The sequence below is a fragment of the Mytilus galloprovincialis genome, chromosome 14 (assembly GCF_965363235.1).
Source record: "Mytilus galloprovincialis chromosome 14, xbMytGall1.hap1.1, whole genome shotgun sequence".
NCBI lineage: Eukaryota > Metazoa > Mollusca > Bivalvia > Mytilida > Mytilidae > Mytilus > Mytilus galloprovincialis.
This window is the reverse complement of record NC_134851.1, coordinates 71,222,424-71,241,664: the sequence shown is the minus strand read 5'-3', so window position 1 is coordinate 71,241,664 and position 19,241 is coordinate 71,222,424. Positions and strand designations below refer to the sequence as shown.

General features: G+C 34.5%; 1 protein-coding gene across 1 annotated transcript; it reads right to left on the bottom strand.

The window, feature by feature from the left end:
• Positions 1-4,284: 4,284 nt before the first annotated feature.
• On the bottom strand, positions 4,285-16,552 carry LOC143059733 (nicotinamidase-like). The gene is made up of 6 exons (XM_076233278.1): positions 16,401-16,552; positions 9,099-9,379; positions 8,183-8,346; positions 7,643-7,796; positions 7,179-7,265; positions 4,285-4,430 (listed from the first exon to the last, which is right to left on the bottom strand). The coding sequence occupies exons 1-6, from the start codon at positions 16,415-16,417 to the stop codon at positions 4,303-4,305; spliced, it is 831 nt and encodes a 276-aa protein (XP_076089393.1). The 5' UTR covers positions 16,418-16,552; the 3' UTR covers positions 4,285-4,302.
• Between the last annotated feature and the right edge of the window lie 2,689 nt (positions 16,553-19,241).

Sequence of the window (19,241 nt, the reverse complement as noted above, 5' to 3'; positions counted from 1 at the left end):
TTTGTCTTTTGTCTTATTAAAAATAAAATACGAATTGTATGTGGATTTAAAACACAAAGTCACAGTTCAATTATACCTAAACATTACCGTTTTATAGGGTTGTTGCATGAATATTGGGAAAAATTATCCCGAATAGAATTTGATACTGCACGAGCTTGCTATTGCAATATGTGTTCCACGAGGGATAATACATGTATTCCCCAATTGTCATGCAATAACCATGTCAAGGTATACGTATAGCAATATGATATTTAAAATTAAAAAATAATTTTATCTAAGATTTTGTCGTTGATGACGTCATGGATTTTAAAGATTCATCTAGTGAAATATTATAAGTTAGTGCTCGCTAACTTTTAGTTACGTTCTTTGGGAAATATTCTATTGAGTTTCATTATTTGTAAAAACCGAAGAAGTCAGACTTACTTGATTGTTACAATTCTTGATAGTAATTTAAAGAGGGGAAAACAATATTTATCTTTTTTCATATTTTCTTAACTCAATTTACTTCTTTTCTATATCATTGAACAAATCAAAAGCCTCAAAACCAATCAATAAATTAATGAGAAAATATCAAATTTATAAAGGGAAATAATTCAGGAAATGTTAAAATGAATAGTCTAAAACACATTAATAGAATGTATTCCTAATAAGAAACAGTTAAACATGATAGATTAAACTTGATTTTATAGCTAACTCAACATTTTACTTGCATAACAGTCACAGATAAATCAATCATCTTGATAACGATTTGTGAACAAAATTAATAGACATAATAAATAAACAGGTAAAAAAAACGAGAGCAGCAGTCACATTGTGTTATACCAACACTTAACCAGCATTGGGGTAGACACAGTGTAACAATTAGGAATAACACTAGGTTTTTTTATTTTCTTACACTTAATCAGGTATTCTAAAAAAAACAGAAATAATATTTGTATCAATGTTTCTTATCTAGATACATGCTGGTAATGGAATATGTAATCAAACGTGTGCTGTAGATGAAGACGACACAGGTTCATGTTGCCGTCATAGTTATAGATGTTGCCAGACACCTACATGTAGATGAAGACGACACAGGTTCATGTTGCCGTCATAGTTATAGATGTTGCCAGACACCTACATGTAGATGAAGACGACACAGGTTCATGTTGCCGTCATAGTTATAGATGTTGCCAGACACCTACATGTAGATGAAGACGACACAGGTTCATGTTGCCGTCATAGTTATAGATGTTGCCAGACACCTACATGTAGATGAACACGACACAGGTTCATGTTGCCGTCATAGTTATAGATGTTGCCAGACACCTACATGTAGATGAAGACGACACAGGTTCATGTTGCCGTCATAGTTATAGATGTTGCCAGACACCTACATGTAGATGAAGACGACACAGGTTCATGTTGCCTTCATAGTTATAGATGTTGCCAGACACCTACATGTAGATGAAGACGACACAGGTTCATGTTGCCGTCATAGTTATAGATGTTGCCAGACACCTACATGTAGATGAAGACGACACAGGTTCATGTTGCCGTCATAGTTATAGATGTTGCCAGACACCTACATGTAGATGAAGACGACACAGGTTCATGTTGCCGTCATAGTTATAGATGTTGCCAGACACCTACATGTAGATGAAGACGACACAGGTTCATGTTGCCGTCATAGTTATAGATGTTGCCAGACACCTACATGTAGATGAAGACGACACAGGTTCATGTTGCCGTCATAGTTATAGATGTTGCCAGACACCTACATGTAGATGAAGACGACACAGGTTCATGTTGCCGTCATAGTTATAGATGTTGCCAGACACCTACATGTAGATGAAGACGACACAGGTTCATGTTGCCGTCATAGTTATAGATGTTGCCAGACACCTACATGTAGATGAAGACGACACAGGTTCATGTTGCCGTCATAGTTATAGATGTTGCCAGACACCTACATGTAGATGAAGACGACACAGGTTCATGTTGCCGTCATAGTTATAGATGTTGCCAGACACCTACATGTAGATGAAGACGACACAGGTTCATGTTGCCGTCATAGTTATAGATGTTGCCAGACACCTACATGTAGATGAAGACGACACAGGTTCATGTTGCCGTCATAGTTATAGATGTTGCCAGACACCTACATGTAGATGAAGACGACACAGGTACATGTTGCCGTCATAGTTATAGATGTTGCCAGACACCTACATGTAGATGAAGACGACACAGGTTCATGTTGCCGTCATAGTTATAGATGTTGCCAGACACCTACATGTAGATGAAGACGACACAGGTTCATGTTGCCGTCATAGTTATAGATGTTGCCAGACACCTACATGTAGATGAAGACGACACAGGTTCATGTTGCCGTCATAGTTATAGATGTTGCCAGACACCACATGTAGATGAAGACGACACAGGTTCATGTTGCCGTCATAGTTATAGATGTTGCCAGACACCACATGTAGATGAAGACGACACAGGTTCATGTTGCCGTCATAGTTATAGATGTTGCCAGACACCTACATGTAATGGTATGTAACACAGGTTCATGTTGCCGTCATAGTTATAGATGTTGCCAGACACCTACATGTAATGGTATGTAACACAGGTTCATGTTGCCGTCATAGTTATAGATGTTGCCAGACACCTACATGTAGATGAAGACGACACAGGTTCATGTTGCCGTCATAGTTATAGATGTTGCCAGACACCTACATGTAGATGAAGACGACACAGGTTCATGTTGCCGTCATAGTTATAGATGTTGCCAGACACCTACATGTAGATGAAGACGACACAGGTTCATGTTGCCGTCATAGTTATAGATGTTGCCAGACACCTACATGTAGATGAAGACGACACAGGTTCATGTTGCCGTCATAGTTATAGATGTTGCCAGACACCTACATGTAGATGAAGACGACACAGGTTCATGTTGCCGTCATAGTTATAGATGTTGCCAGACACCTACATGTAGATGAAGACGACACAGGTTCATGTTGCCGTCATAGTTATAGATGTTGCCAGACACCTACATGTAGATGAAGACGACACAGGTTCATGTTGCCGTCATAGTTATAGATGTTGCCAGACACCTACATGTAGATGAAGACGACACAGGTTCATGTTGCCGTCAAAGTTATAGATGTTGCCAAAAACCTACATGTGCAGGTTTGTAAATCGAATACACATGTTACGATTTAAAATACGAATTGTTTGTGGATTTAGCCTCTGGCTTTTGTTAGTCTTGTATTTTTTTAATTTTAGTTTCTTGTGTAAAATTTGGAAATTAGTATGGCGTTCATTATCACTGAACTAGTATATATTTGTTTAGGGGCCAGCTGAAGGACGCATCCGAGTGCTAGAATTTCGTGCTAAATTGAAGACCTGTTAGTGACCTTCTGCTGTTGTTTTTCTATGGTCGGGTTGTTGTCTCTTTGACACATTCTCCATTTCAGGCGCGTAGCAACGAGATATTAAAGAGAACAGAGTTAGTCTTTTTAGAGAAATTGACTCATACACACAAGACAGATGCATTGTTGGAATTATTGGCTGTCGGAATAGTGGGCTGTCGGAGTAAGGGGCTGTCAGAATATTGGGCTGTCGGAGTAATGGGATGTCGAAATAATGGTTGTCGGACTAATGAGATGTCACCAGTCAGGTTCGTTTGACTTTATAATTATTTTGATCTGAGCATCACTGTTGAGTCTTATTTAGACGAAAAGCGCGTCTTGCGTATCAATATAAAAAAAGAAGATGTGGTATGATTGCCAATGAGACAACTATCCACAAAAGACCAAAATGACACAAACATTGACAACTATAGGTCACCGTACGGTCTACAACAATGAGCAAAGCCCATACCGCATAGTCAGCTATAAATGGCCCTGATAAGACAATGTAAAACAATCTAAACGAGAAATTATAAAACGGGTACCTCTGATAACTATATTCAACACAATGTATAGAGTATAACTCAACAACGTTAGTGATGTACATGTATAACGGAACGTTGGACTTGTGTGACGATTAACACATGTTGTGCCTGTAGTGACGTATACCACATTATGGCAGGTTGTGACGTATAACACAACTTTGGCATAGTGTGACGATTAACACATGTTTACCTGGTGTTATGTATAACACATTATGGCAAGTTGTGACGTATAACTCAACTTTGGCCTAGTGCGACTTAGATTGTGTAACAATACTTTTGCCTACCAGTAAGTAGTTACGACACCTTCCAGGATGAACTTTGGTTCGAGAAAAATTTAGTAAGGCTTTATATTTGACAATTTACTACAAGCACTTAAAGAAACATAGAATTATAGAAATCATCAATATAAACGTTGAATGTAAATAGTTCGCATCACTGGTCAGCTGAACAATTACCCCAGCTACATCTGGTGATTCGATTATCTGAATACCTGAAAAATAAATTATAAATGAATACATCAACGTTATTGTAGTGAAAAAAAATCAAAGCATTCAGTCAGAAAGAGAGTAACAATAAAACACCAATCCTATGTTGAACATCAATACAACTTAATTGAATAATTTGATCAAACATTATGATACAAGAGCAACCATAACACTTCAAGGGGGTAAGTTTTTTCCCAAGAAAACTTTAAGGTAAGCTTAGTCTTTAGACAAAATTAAACACTATAAGGTATAGGTATACACTGCATTCTGAGTAATTTTTTTTGGTCATCTGCTTCATCAAAAAACATACCCCCTTAAATGGGCGTTCCTTAATGGTGGTCGATAACTATTTTCAAAGCCATTACAAATTGTAGGTGCTGTGTTTAAGACATGTAAAATAGTGTGGTAACTTGATTAAAGAGTTAGTGGTTTTAAAAACTTAATGTTGGTCCATGTGTAAAAAGTGTGTCATCGGTATCAGGGATGTTGTCAGAACGTCATTGCAGACCTAAAGAAAACGATATACACAAGTTTGTGTGTATATGAGTCAGAATAAGGGATGTTGTCAGAACGTCATTGCAGACCTAAAGAAAACGATATACACAAGTTTGTGTTTATATGAGTCAGAATAAGGGATGTTGTAAGAACGTCATTGCAGACCTAAAGAAAACGATATACACAAGTTTGTGTTTATATGAGTTAGAATAAGGGATGTTGTCAGAACGTCATTGCAGACCTAAAGAAAACGATGCACAAGTATGTGTGTATATGAGTTAGAATAAGGGATGTTGTCAGAACGTCATTGCAAACCTACAGAAAACGATATACACAAGTATGTGTTTATATGAGTCAGAATCAGGGATGTTGTCAGAACGTCATTGCAGACCTACAGAAAACGATATACACAAATTTGTGTTTATATGAGTTAGAATAAGGGATGTTGTCAGAACGTCATTGCAGACCTACAGAAAACGATATACACAAGTTTGTGTTTATATGAGTTGGAATAAGGGATGTTGTCAGAACGTCATTGCAGACCTAAAGAAAACAATATACACAAGTTTGTGTTTATATGAGTCAGAATAAGGGATGTTGTCAGAACGTCATTGCAGACCTACAGAAAACGATATACACAAGTTTGTGTTTATATGAGTTAGAATAAGGGATGTTGTCAGAACGTCATTGCAGACCTAAAGAAAACGATATACACAAGTTTGTGTTTATATGAGTCAGAATAAGGGATGTTGTCAGAACGTCATTGCAGACCTAAAGAAAACGATACACAAGTATGTGTGTATATGAGTTAGAATAAGGGATGTTGTCAGAACGTCATTGCAAACCTACAGAAAACGATATACACAAGTTTGTGTTTATATGAGTTAGAATAAGGGATGTTGTAAGAACGTCATTGGAGACCTAAAGAAAACGATATACACAAGTTTGTGTTTATATGAGTTAGAATAAGGGATGTTGTCAGAACGTCATTGCAGACCTACAGAAAACGATATACACAAGTTTGTGTTTATATGAGTTAGAATAAGGGATGTTGTCAGAACGTCATTGCAGACCTACAGAAAACGATATACACAAGTTTGTGTTTATATGAGTCAGAATAAGAGATGTTGTCAGAACGTCATTGCAGACCTAAAGAAAACGATATACACAAGTATGTGTTTATATGAGTCAGAATAAGAGATGTTGTCAGAACGTCATTGCAGACCTAAAGAAAACGATATACACAAGTTTGTGTTTATATGAGTCAGAATAAGAGATGTTGTCAGAACGTCATTGCAGACCTAAAGAAAACGATATGCACAAGTATGTGTTTATATGAGTGGGACTGGAGGGGTTACCAGCAATGAGAATAATGGACGAAAAAATGGAGAATAACGAGGTGCTAAAATATCAAGACTAGAAAATAGAGTGAGATGTTGATGGATTTTGTGATCCGTTGCACTGTCTGATATGTTTAGTATTTTCTGTTTTCCTTTATCTGTATTAATTCATTCAAACTAGCTGTTCAAATAAAGTCATTTCGGACTCTCTTGTGTTTGTTAGTGAGTCGTTTTCGCCAAAATTCTTATAAATAGCCGTTATTACATTCAACAAATATACAGTAATGATACGGCAGGAAAAAATAAATCGATTCCGAAAAAAATCCGCCTAGCACTTAACCGTACAAATAGACTTAACTCGTTCAATTTGCTTGTTGGCTTAACCACAAAAAGAACAACGCTCTGTGATGATCTCTATACGAACAGATTACCTTACCTTATTTGGCAAAAATTTTAGAAATTTTTGGTCCTAAATTGTTTTTAATTCTTAAACTCATTATTTTATTTTGCATTTTTAACTTTTTGGGATTCGAGCTTCATTGATAAGTCTTTTCTAAACAAAACGCGCGTCTGGCGCTAAAAAAAATAATTTAATCTTGGTAACTGTGATGAGTTTCTTGATAATGAATATCAAATGGTATTGTAGAACCCGTTCTCACCCTTCCGGAGCTACTGAGATCACCCCCAGTTTTTGAAGGTGTTCGTATTGCAGTCTTTAGGTTTCTATGGTGTGTCATATTTACTATAATTTGTCTCTTTGCCTGTTTAATTTTTCTGACATGGCGTTGTCAGTTTTTTTCATAAATCTAGGAGTTTGACCGTCCCTCTGGTATCTTTCGTCCCTTTTTTTTACTAGAATATATGCGTTTATTAAGCCCATTAAGCATTTTTCAAATCTGGGGTAGCGATTTTTGTCACCTTTTATTTTCATATCTGCTACCGTGGAATCTCCTGTTGCCTTGGTAACTGGTCTTGTCGCATCTAATACAACGTATGTTTCATATCCTGCAGATGACAGAAAACATGGACATTTGAATTAGTATGATAAAAATTAGACAAACAAGAAATTGTGACGCTATGCTCAAAATAGGTTTATAACCAAACAAGTACAAAGTCGAAGACCATTGAGGACCCAACATTCCAAAAAGTTGTGCCAAATACTTAGGTTAACTTATATGTAAATTGCACATGTAAGGTCATCTGGACCCTCCTCCATAAAAAAAAACTTGATTAACAAATACTCATAGGATGAATGAAGAAAAGATCAATATGTCACTAGTTTTAAAAACGTGTATTGATTTGTAACAGTATTGAAAACATTTAAGAAATTATGGCCGGTTCATGTTAACGTTACAATAATCAGAAATGAAAATCACACATACCTAATTTCTTAGCATCCATTGCTGTATAGTAAACACAGTAATCACGTGCCAGTCCTGTTATAATTAAAGAGTCTATTCCGGCTTCCTGGAGCTTATCGTGCAATTCCGTGTGGCGGAAACCGCCATTATCGTAAAATGCAGAATAAGAATCTACCTAAAGTAACACAAGAAAATCAGGTGTAGAATGTTTCGTGTTTAGTGGTTTTTTTTCTATCTTTCTTTTTAATATTTATTGTTTCACTTGCTGTATTTTATTGTGATCATGTCTTAATTACCATAAGAACGAGTAACTTAAAAGACATGAACATATAAGGTAAAACAAAGTTATGAATGTCTCCTAAGCTGATGTTCATAACATATATATGTTGAAGCATACTGTAATGTAGAACTAGTTATTAGAGATTTTAAACATGATTTCATTTACTTTCCAGATATGCTACATTCCGATTGTTCAAATATTCTCGTTCCATTAAAGTTTAACGTGATATTACGTTAGTTGGTAAGGATAAACCAACGGGCAACTTATTTTAAAGTACTTACCTTGCAGTTATATCCTTTTCTAACAACAAGGTCGGATGGCTCATGAACCAAGTTGTGTGAAAAGTTAGCTGATGGAGTGTTTATAACGCAATGGTCAGGCCACAGGTGCTGTGTCAGATTGTATGCCACTTCAGTGCAACTGTTGTTTTCATCACATAAGGAACCTAATTGAATATAAAAATAGATATAAATTACTCAAATGGTAATCTAATATCACAAGTTGGAGGAAACAAAACAACGAATAAGAACTAAATCAAATAAAAATTTAAATACAAACAACAGTCTAGTTAAAAAAATAGCACAATCAGAAAGTAATGATGAACTCAATAACTTGAGATCAAGGATTGGGAGTTCATATTGTGATCTCGTGTTAAGGAGGTACAAAACAACACCTTACAAAAATAAATTTGGCTGGAAAATAATTTTCAAAAAATGTTGACAAAATATTTACATTGACCCTTTGACTAAATAAATCCAACCTCACATTTCATTCAGGATACTAACTATTCATTCACTTAAACATATAGCAGTTTAACAAACACTGATTTGATTATTGAGAAGCTTAATATTTCATTAACAATAGAATGTGATTAAAACGTTCAGCTGATATTTACAGAGTTATCTCCCTGTAGTGGTATGTACCACCTTAACAACATTTGAAAGACAAATATCTTACGTGTTCTACTGAAATGTTCATGGACTTTTTTTTTTAGATGTTGTCAAATATATTTTGTTAAAATATTATATAATTCAATTCAGAAATTTCTGCGTGTCTATTATTCCCAATGTCGTACATAGCCATATTTGTTTATTGTTTGTCTGTTGGTCTGAGTTTATTTTCGGCTTATGAGTTTGAATGTCCCTTTTAGTATCATTCATGTTTCCTTCTTTAAAACTAAGATTTGATGATTGTTACCTGATTTATCATACAAAAGCTGAATTACTTTTCTGGCACCTTTATGCTGAGACGCAAATGAGATGTGGTCACTGCAATGCCAGTCTTGTGATAAAACCACCAATGAAAGGTCTGCTTTATATTCTGACCGGATATTGTTTATTACTGGTATCACCTGATCTCCTTCGGTTACCGCTAGACTTCCACCAGGTAGGAAACAGTTTTGGACATCAATAATCAATAATGCTATCTGTCTTGTACACGTTAAATCCAACAGCAAGATGAAAGTTATTGCCGATAACCTGCATAATATATCAAATGAAATTGAGAATGGAAATGGGGATAGTTTGCTAGAGAAATCAAACCGACAAAATATCAGAACGCTTGCCAAGGCCACTAATGGGTCTTCAACACAGCCAGAAACCTCTTACCCGGAGGAGGGCTTTAGCTGGCCCCCTAAACCAAGAAATTGTACAAGTGTCAGCGAAAATGGATGTCACTGCTATGGAAAAGTCTTCAGCTTTAATCCGCAGGGTGCAATTTTCATTTTTTTTTTACAAATTGTTCTTATTCTAGTACTATAAATATATGAGTTTAATCTTTTAGACCCATTATGCTCTTGTTTTAACGAAAATAGGATGTAAAAATATGCTGTTGCAACTTTTAGCTTTCCAAGAAGTCTTTTGCATATTTCAGTTAAGCGTAAGACTATTTGAAAAAAAAATCTTATTTGAATTTCCTATCAATTTTTGACAAGTGGTGAAACAAGAGGCTTTCACGAGGCTGAATCACTCACCTGTATCTCAGAGGAGAAGGTTTTTTAATGTTAGCATGCTTGATGAACACATTGTGTAAAGTTCTCTCTAAAGAGCAATAACTCTTCAAGGGGTCAATTGACAATTGTGGTCAGATAAACTTTTGTGTAGATCTTACTATGTTGAACATTATTGCTGTTTACAGTTTACATCTATTTGATAACAATATTCAAGATAATAACAAAAAAATGCTGAATTTTGTTAAAACTACCAATTCGGTGGCAGCAAGCCAACAATAGATTGATCGATTCGTCTGATAATTTCAGGGCCGTTACATTTTGACCAATTCAACAATTTTACCCAGCCAGATTTGCTCTTAAAGCTTTAGTTTTTGAGATATGTGACCAGCCACAACATATTCAGGCTAATGGAGGTAGAAAGTCATTGTGAGAAAAACGCCGTTAACTATATGTGACTAGCCACTTCAAGTCTTAGGAGGGTACATTGTCTAAAATGCTTTTTGTATACTTATCTTGAAGATCTAGTCATGTTATTATGACATATTTGTTGCAAAAGCAACGAGTTATTTCGAATACCTGTATGAAAATGAGACTGTTCAATGATGACTTTTATTTATTGAAGGCACTAATTTATAAAACACAAAGTTATTGAATGAATGAATGAATGAATGAATCTTTATTTCCTCCATGTATATGAAGATTTTGCATACAAAAAGAAATTAATAATTATTTACACAATAAACAAAATATCATACATTTCGAGATAAATACCCAATGAAAAACAAACATATTTAGATAAACACACAATTCATATAATGACATATTCTTGTATACACAACAAACACACAATGTTTTTCAATCAAAGTCTATTCAAAATTCAAAATTAAATCTGTTTTCAAATAATACATGTCTGAATTTCTTAAACATGGGGTAAACATGTTTTGCTATGTAATACATCATTCTAGACCAATCTATAGGATCGAGATCGTATACTATATCATTAACAGATCCTAGTAGTACTTCAAGAAGGTCATCGTCGTCTAAATTGAAAATGTCCACAGATTTTTGAATGGGAAGTTCTACAATTTATAAAACATAACATTTCTCTCTGTTAATAGAATATGACACTCCATTATTAAATGTTTAACGATATCGAAAGATTGTTTGTTACATAGAGTACATGTAGCTTTCTTAATGGCTGCCGATCCTAAAGCCACAAGTACTAGCATTTTTTGGCTCTTAATGATGTTCAATAGAGTATTTAAATAAAATATCAAAGACTTAAATTTACTACAATACAACACATGTAATTTACACTTGTTGTAATAAAGTTTGTTTAAAATTTGTCAAAGTAAACTTTAAGAATTCCTTTTTTTTAATTAAGATTTATTAGGCATGTCTCTAAGCATAGTTTGCGATGCGTGCAGTTTATGAGGTTTTCTCATGTACATGCATTTGATACGGTTAATTTATTATGGATAATTATATTTCGGACTTCATGTATGAAAGAAAATCTTTAGAGCAGAGCATTTTTGTTTTGTTTGTACCTCTATTTTAGAACATGTAATTTAAACTTAAAAGTTGAAATATGTTTAAAATTTGTCAAATTACGTTTTCATTTGAAAATTTATTATGGATATATTTAAAACTTCATTTATGATAGGTATAGAGCTGATTTTTTTTTGTATCAATTTAAAATGTAGATTAAAATATTTTTCTCTTCAAACGATAAACTAAAACTTTTTCAAAACTTATATAGGATGTATAGTTCGGCGTCTAACAATGACTTTCTACCTCCATAACGGCATATATATATATAAGCCTGCAAATGTCATGACGGCTCACATATAAGCTAAACACTACGTTTGACCCTTATGTTCTATTTTTAGCCATGACGGCCATGTGTGTCATTGTATCAAAACTTAGGATGATATCTATAAAGAAGATACTTTAAGGAGCATTTAGCTATCGTTTGAAGGTAATTGGACCAGTTGTTTCAAAGAAGGAAGAATTTTTAAATGCTAGCATACTTGATGAGGAAATTGTGTAAAATTGTCTTTAAAGGGCAAAAACTCATTAAGGGTTCAACTGACACTTATGGTCTAATTAACTTTTTTGTTATCTTGTGAACTATTAGTTTAGTGGCAGAAACACAACAGATTTGCTCTAAATGCTTTAGTTTTTGAGATATAAACCAACAACTGCATTTGATCCCTATGTTCCATTTTTAGCCATGGTGGCCACAGTTGTCGATTGATCAAAACTTCGGATACAAGTATTACACTACATACCCTGAAGGACATTTAGTTAAAGTTAAAAGGTGTTTGGCTCAGTAGTTTCAGAGGAGAAGATTTATTTAATAGTTTATGACGACAGACGACGACGGACGCCATGTGATGGCATAAGTTCAGATAGGCCCCGGTGAGCTAAAACGCGTTTTTTAGAGAAAGTGGGCAGGACGTCAACTGAGCGTGCGCGAAAATGTATAAGAAAATATACGGAAGATGTGGCGTGAGTTCCAATGAAACAACTCTCCATCCATATAACAATTTAAAAAATTAAACTATTATAGGTCAATGAACGGCCTTCAACACAGACCCTTGGCTCACACCTAACAACAAGCTATAAAGGGCCCCCAAATAACTAGTGTTAAACCATTCAAACGGGAAAACCAACGATCTAAAACAAGGATCGAAAACGGAGCGTGTTCTGTGGGAAAAAAATATTGTTTAAAAGACATTGGAAGTAAAAATCGCCACATTAATACGTCAATTTACAAATATTTCTGACTTAGTATGGTTTCAGAGGAATTGCGCCTCCAATAAAATTGGTATCTTCCTTTAGCAGTATCAATGATGTATCAAAAAAGAAAAAGGGGGAATTTGAACAAACTTTAAAACACTCCACATGTGCATTTAGAAGGTCGGTAGAGGAGGGGTCATACATGTATCTGAGTTGATATGGTCAGCTGTAAGATTGTGTCTCGAAGACTGTGGTGATCTTTGACTGTTGAACCAATTCTCATGTTTTAAACTTTAAAATTTTTAACCCTTTTTATTACCGAAAATCAGTATCAAAAATGATGGTCTGCATGGGTTTTATAGAGTAGAGACATACAAATAAAAAAGATGCAGAAAATTAAAAATAACTGTAAAATATAAAATTATTAGGGAATTCTTTACTGGTAACACTTATGATCAATGATCGATGTATTGTCAAATTAAAATAAAATGCATGATTTAAGTACAGTTAAATTCAGAAAAAAATACATTGATAAATAATATTTGTCAAGCGTCAAAGTCAATGAATTTCGGTCCTTCAACACTAGTATATGTCCATTTAGTTAGAAATATTATATAATGTACTTGGCAAAAAGTAAATAAACGCCTCGTTTCAGTGTTGAATTAAAACATATGATATGTTTAGTTTAACACTTTAGACCAAACGAAATTCTATATTCATGTCTCAAAATGCATATCCTAAACGTTTGAAAGACATCATTCACTCACGCCTTGGTAGTACATGTAAATCGTAGCAGAATTAAAAGCAGTTCATACAATTAAATCAGAAAACAGTAAAACAAATCCCTCTTAAATAATTTAGCTATTTTCATTAAAAGAAAAATCCGCAACACAACTAGTTAATATGTCTGTCCTATTATAAAGTAAATTTACTTGCTTAATGACTTGAAATATACCACACATAGTTATGATCAAATTTTTGAGTCAAACCGTACATGAACAATCTTTATCAAAAAAGACCTTCTAAAATACAATTTTTCAAATGGTTCAACATAAATATGCGAGACATATTTGCGACTGGACGTTTAGCAACAAACAATTTTAAAATAATCTTTAATTGGATACTACTCTACTCAATTTGCTGAAAAGAATGAAACAACGAAATTAAACGGTACAAAATGTGAAAACTTAGTTTCTGCTGTAGTACAGAAAACACACCTGCAATACTGAAGAACAGATATATGAAATTCTTGTCCGATGCTATGTTCATTTGTTTTCTGCAAATGGTTTTGGGACAAAACAGGCGGTCCAAATACTGCCCTTTGTGTACTTTATCCGTTCAATTTAGCTTGCATCGTAGATCTGATACCCATTGGTGGACTTCGGTTGTGTTCTGCTTTTTGGTCGGGTTGTTGTCTCTTTGGCACATTCCCCATGTTGTCTGTTTGGCATATTACCCATCAATGTTGTTTCTTTGGCACATTCCACATGTTGTCTGTTTGGCACATTCCCCATGTTGTCTCTTTGGCACATTTCCCATCCATGCTGTCTCTTTGGCACTTTCCTTATTTCTATTCGCAATTGTAGATACCATGAACACGTTGTATGCACTGTATATGTACCATAGCTGAGACCACACTCACACCAATTATCATCAAATTTATGTTTGTCTTTTTTATCATTATAATCGGAAAAAACACATTATGTGGCTGATATAGTGTTTGTGTGGGAGGGGTGGGGTCGGGAGTTAGACCCTTGCAACTCTCCTTTATCCTGGGTTCAAAATGGCTGGATTCGCCCTAGAATTCATTACTTTTATGTTGTTAGCAGGTCGATCAATTCAAGAAAAAGTTTGATGTTAATATTAAAACTGCATAGATTTATACAAAAAGGGGTAGTGGCGGTTGGGATATTTCTATGTGATTTTAACTCCTGACTAAAAAGTGTTTTAATCCTTTAGATGGTTAGAGATGAACTGGGTTGTGGGAGGGTGATATTTGCATGTGTTGTTCCTATTGGTTTATTTTTACTAGACTCAGAATAAATAAATAGACAGGGAACTTTGTGATAGTTTTATACGAAAAGGAGTACGGGCGGTTGGGATATTTCTATGTGATTTTTACTTCTGACTAGTAAGTGTTTTAATCCTTTAAAGGGTTAGAGATGGAATGGGTTGTGGGAGGGTGATATTTGCATGTGTTGTTCCTAATGGTTTATATTTACTAGAATAAGAACAAATAAATAGACAGGGAACTTTGTGATAGTTTTATACGAAAAGGGGTAGGGGCGGTTGGGATATTTCTATGTGATTTTTACTCCTGACTAGTAAGTGTTTTAATCCTTTAAAGGGTTAGAGATGGAATGGGTTGTGGGAGGGTGATATTTGCATGTGTTGTTCCTACTGGTTTATTTTTACTAGACTCAGAACAAATAAATAGACAGGGAACTTTGTGATAGATTTATACGAAAAGTGGTAGGGGCGGTAGGGATATTTCTATGTGATTTTTACTCCTGACTAGTAAGTGTTTTAATCCTTGAAAGGGTTAGAGATGGAATGGGTTGTGGGAGGGTGATATTTGCATATGTTGTTCCTACTGGTTTATTTTTTTACTAGACTCAGAACAAATAAATAGACAGGGAACTTTGTGATAGTTTTATACGAAAAGGGGTAGGGGCGGTTGGGATATTTCTATGTGATTTTTACTCCTGACTAGTAAGTTTTTTAATCCTTTAAAGGGTTAGAGATGGAACGGGTTGTGGGAGGGTGATATTTGCAATTGTTGTTCCTACTGGTTCATTTTTACTAAAATCACAACAAATAAATTGACAGGGAATTTTATGATAGTTTTATACGAAAAGGTATAGGTTAGGTGTGTTATTTCTTTGTGTTTTTCTCCTGACTAGTAGGTTTTTTTCTTATCCTTCTTAGGGTAAGAGATGGGGGGGGGGGGGGGGTAGGGGGCGAGTGTTGTTCTTTACTGGTTCACAAGATTTACTAGACTCAAAACAAATAAATTGATACGGCCTTTGATTTAAGTGTACATCCAAGATGTAATCTGGATTTTAAACCTCAATTTAAGAGCATAACATAGAATAAACAGATACAGGTAAGAAAACAAAATGCCAACTTTACAGCTAATTTCCTAATGCTTGTAGAGTCAAATTTTGGTAGGCTTTATTTGTTTGCATAATTGTTTATTCAAGCTTTGTAATTAAGATTGCCATCTCCAAACAATATATATGACATAGTTAAACCTATATATATATACTATTTTAATTCAATTAGACATTTTCCAAATATAATTGTACAATATACAAGCAAAGCAAGCAAGCTAACTAAAGTCTTTATCTGCATGCATTAGGAAAATAGCTGTAATTGAAAAAAAATATCTATTCCTCTTCATGTGGGTTCGGGTGGGGTTATCAGAATAAAGAATTGCAGACGATAGATATAGAATTAAGGGCAAATAAAATAGAGAAAAAAAGGGGCCAGCTGAAGGACTCCTCCAGCTGTGGGAGTGTCTTGTTGTATTGAAGGCCCATTGGTGGGCCTCGGTTGTTGTCGGGTTGTTGACACTTTGACACATTCCCCATTTACTTTCTCAATATTAAACTCTGGGGTTCGAAATTATAAACAAAAGAGAAAAATGGCATAAAAGAATAAAGTATATCGAAATGAAGGACCTCATAGTTTGCACCCTATCCTATTCAATACTTGTATTCGTAATTTTCATGTTTTTAAGCATTGATTAAAACCATTCTAAAGAAAAAAGAAAATAATTTAACATGTACAAACAATAATCTTACCAGCACGGAGATATCATAATGTCCGAATTATTCTGTAACTAGATAATTTAACATTCTTTTGATTTAAGGATGTATATGTATCGTAATCACTTAGTTTCTCGGAGGCTCCCGAGGGTTAATTTGATAACGTCTTCTGGGTGTAAGTAACGTAATCACTTAGTTTCTCGGAGGGTCCCGCGGATTAATTTGATAACGTCTTCTGGATATAAGTAACGTAATCACTTAGTTTCTCGGAGGGTCCCGCGGGTAAATCTGATAACGATGAGATAGAAGTAACTCATTCGTCTAAATTCGGCCGATTCCGTACCCTGATCGGAGAGAAGCGGACTATACCGAGGATTGCCGAAGAGCAGTTACTATCAAGATTGTATGAAGTGGATTAACGTAATATTTATAAGTTAACCATTCACAACAGAAGGATGAAGTGGATTAACGTAATATTTATAAGTTAACCATTCACAACAGAAGGATGAAGTGGATTAACGTAATACTTATAAGTTAACCATTCACAACAGAAGGATGAAGTGGATTTACGTAATACTTATAAGTTAACCATTCACAACAGAAGGATGAAGTGGATTAACGTAATACTTATAAGTTAACCATTCACAACAGAAGGATGAAGTGGATTAACGTAATACTTATAAGTTAACCATTCACAACAGAAGGATGAAGTGGATTTACGTAATACTTATAAGTTAACCATTCACAACAGAAGGATGAAGTGGATTAACGTAATACTTATAAGTTAACCATTCACAACAGAAGGATGAAGTGGATTTACGTAATACTTATAAGTTAACCATTCACAACAGAAGGATGAAGTGGATTAACGTAATACTTATAAGTTAACCATTCACAACAGAAGGGTGAAGTGGATTTACGTAATACTTATAAGTTAACCATTCACAACAGAAGGATGAAGTGGATTAACGTAATACTTATAAGTTAACCATTCACAACAGAAGGATGAAGTGGATTAACGTAATACTTATAAGTTAACCATTCACAACAGAAGGATGAAGTGGATTTACGTAATACTTATAAGTTAACCATTCACAACAGAAGGATGAAGTGGATTAACGTAATACTTATAAGTTAACCATTCACAACAGAAGGGTGAAGTGGATTTACGTAATACTTATAAGTTAACCATTCACAACAGAAGGGTGAAGTGGATTAACGTAATACTTATAAGTTAACCATTCACAACAGAAGGATGAAGTGGATTTACGTAATACTTATAAGTTAACCATTCACAACAGAAGGATGAAGTAGATTAACGTAATATTTATAAGTTAACCATTCACAACAGAAGGGTGAAGTGGATTTACGTAATACTTATAAGTTAACCATTCACAACAGAAGGATGAAGTGGATTTACGTAATACTTATAAGTTAACCATTCACAACAGAAGGGTGAAGTGGATTTACGTAATACTTATAAGTTAACCATTCACAACAGAAGGGTGAAGTGGATTTACGTAATACTTATAAGTTAACCATTCACAACAGAAGGGTGAAGTGGATTTACGTAATACTTATAAGTTAACCATTCACAACAGAAGGATGAAGTGGATTTACGTAATACTTATAAGTTAACCATTCACAACAGAAGGGTGAAGTGGATTTACGTAATACTTATAAGTTAACCATTCACAACAGAAGGGTGAAGTGGATTTACGTAATACTTATAAGTTAACCATTCACAACAGAAGGATGAAGTGGATTTACGTAATACTTATAAGTTAACCATTCACAACAGAAGGATGAAGTGGATTTACGTAATACTTATAAGTTAACCATTCACAACAGAAGGATGAAGTGGATTTACGTAATACTTATAAGTTAACCATTCACAACAGAAGGATGAAGTGGATTTACGTAATACTTATAAGTTAACCATTCACAACAGAAGGATGAAGTGGATTAACGTAATACTTATAAGTTAACCATTCACAACAGAAGGATGAAGTGGATTTACGTAATACTTATAAGTTAACCATTCACAACAGAAGGGTGAAGTGGATTTACGTAATACTTATAAGTTAACCATTCACAACAGAAGGGTGAAGTGGATTTACGTAATACTTATAAGTTAACCATTCACAACAGAAGGGTGAAGTGGATTTACGTAATACTTATAAGTTAACCATTCACAAATCAAGGATGAAGTGGATTAACGTAATACTTATAAGTTAACCATTCACAACAGAAGGATGAAGTGGATTAACGTAATACTTATAAGTTAACCATTCACAACAGAAGGATGAAGTGGATTAACGTAATACTTATAAGTTAACCATTCACAACAGAAGGATGAAGTGGATTAACGTAATACTTATAAGTTAACCATTCACAACAGAAGGATGAAGTGGATTTACGTAATACTTATAAGTTAACCATTCACAACAGAAGGATGAAGTGGATTAACGTAATACTTATAAGTTAACCATTCACAACAGAAGGATGAAGTGGATTTACGTAATACTTATAAGTTAACCATTCACAACAGAAGGATGAAGTGGATTTACGTAATACTTATAAGTTAACCATTCACAACAGAAGGATGAAGTGGATTTACGTAATACTTATAAGTTAACCATTCACAACAGAAGGGTGAAGTGGATTTACGTAATACTTATAAGTTAACCATTCACAACAGAAGGATGAAGTGGATTAACGTAATACTTATAAGTTAACCATTCACAACAGAAGGATGAAGTGGATTTACGTAATACTTATAAGTTAACCATTCACAACAGAAGGATGAAGTGGATTAACGTAATACTTATAAGTTAACCATTCACAACAGAAGGATGAAGTGGATTAACGTAATAC

What these genes read in the sequence shown, in the direction of transcription:
- LOC143059733 (XM_076233278.1), bottom strand. An exon ending in GAAAAGGATATAACTGCAAG is followed by an intron (nt 7,797 to 8,182) that starts GTAAGTACTTTA and finishes GTGTTACTTTAG; the next exon opens with GTAGATTCTTATTCTGCATT. An exon ending in AGCAGATATGAAAATAAAAG is followed by an intron (nt 4,431 to 7,178) that starts GTGACAAAAATC and finishes TTTATTTTTCAG; the next exon opens with GTATTCAGATAATCGAATCA.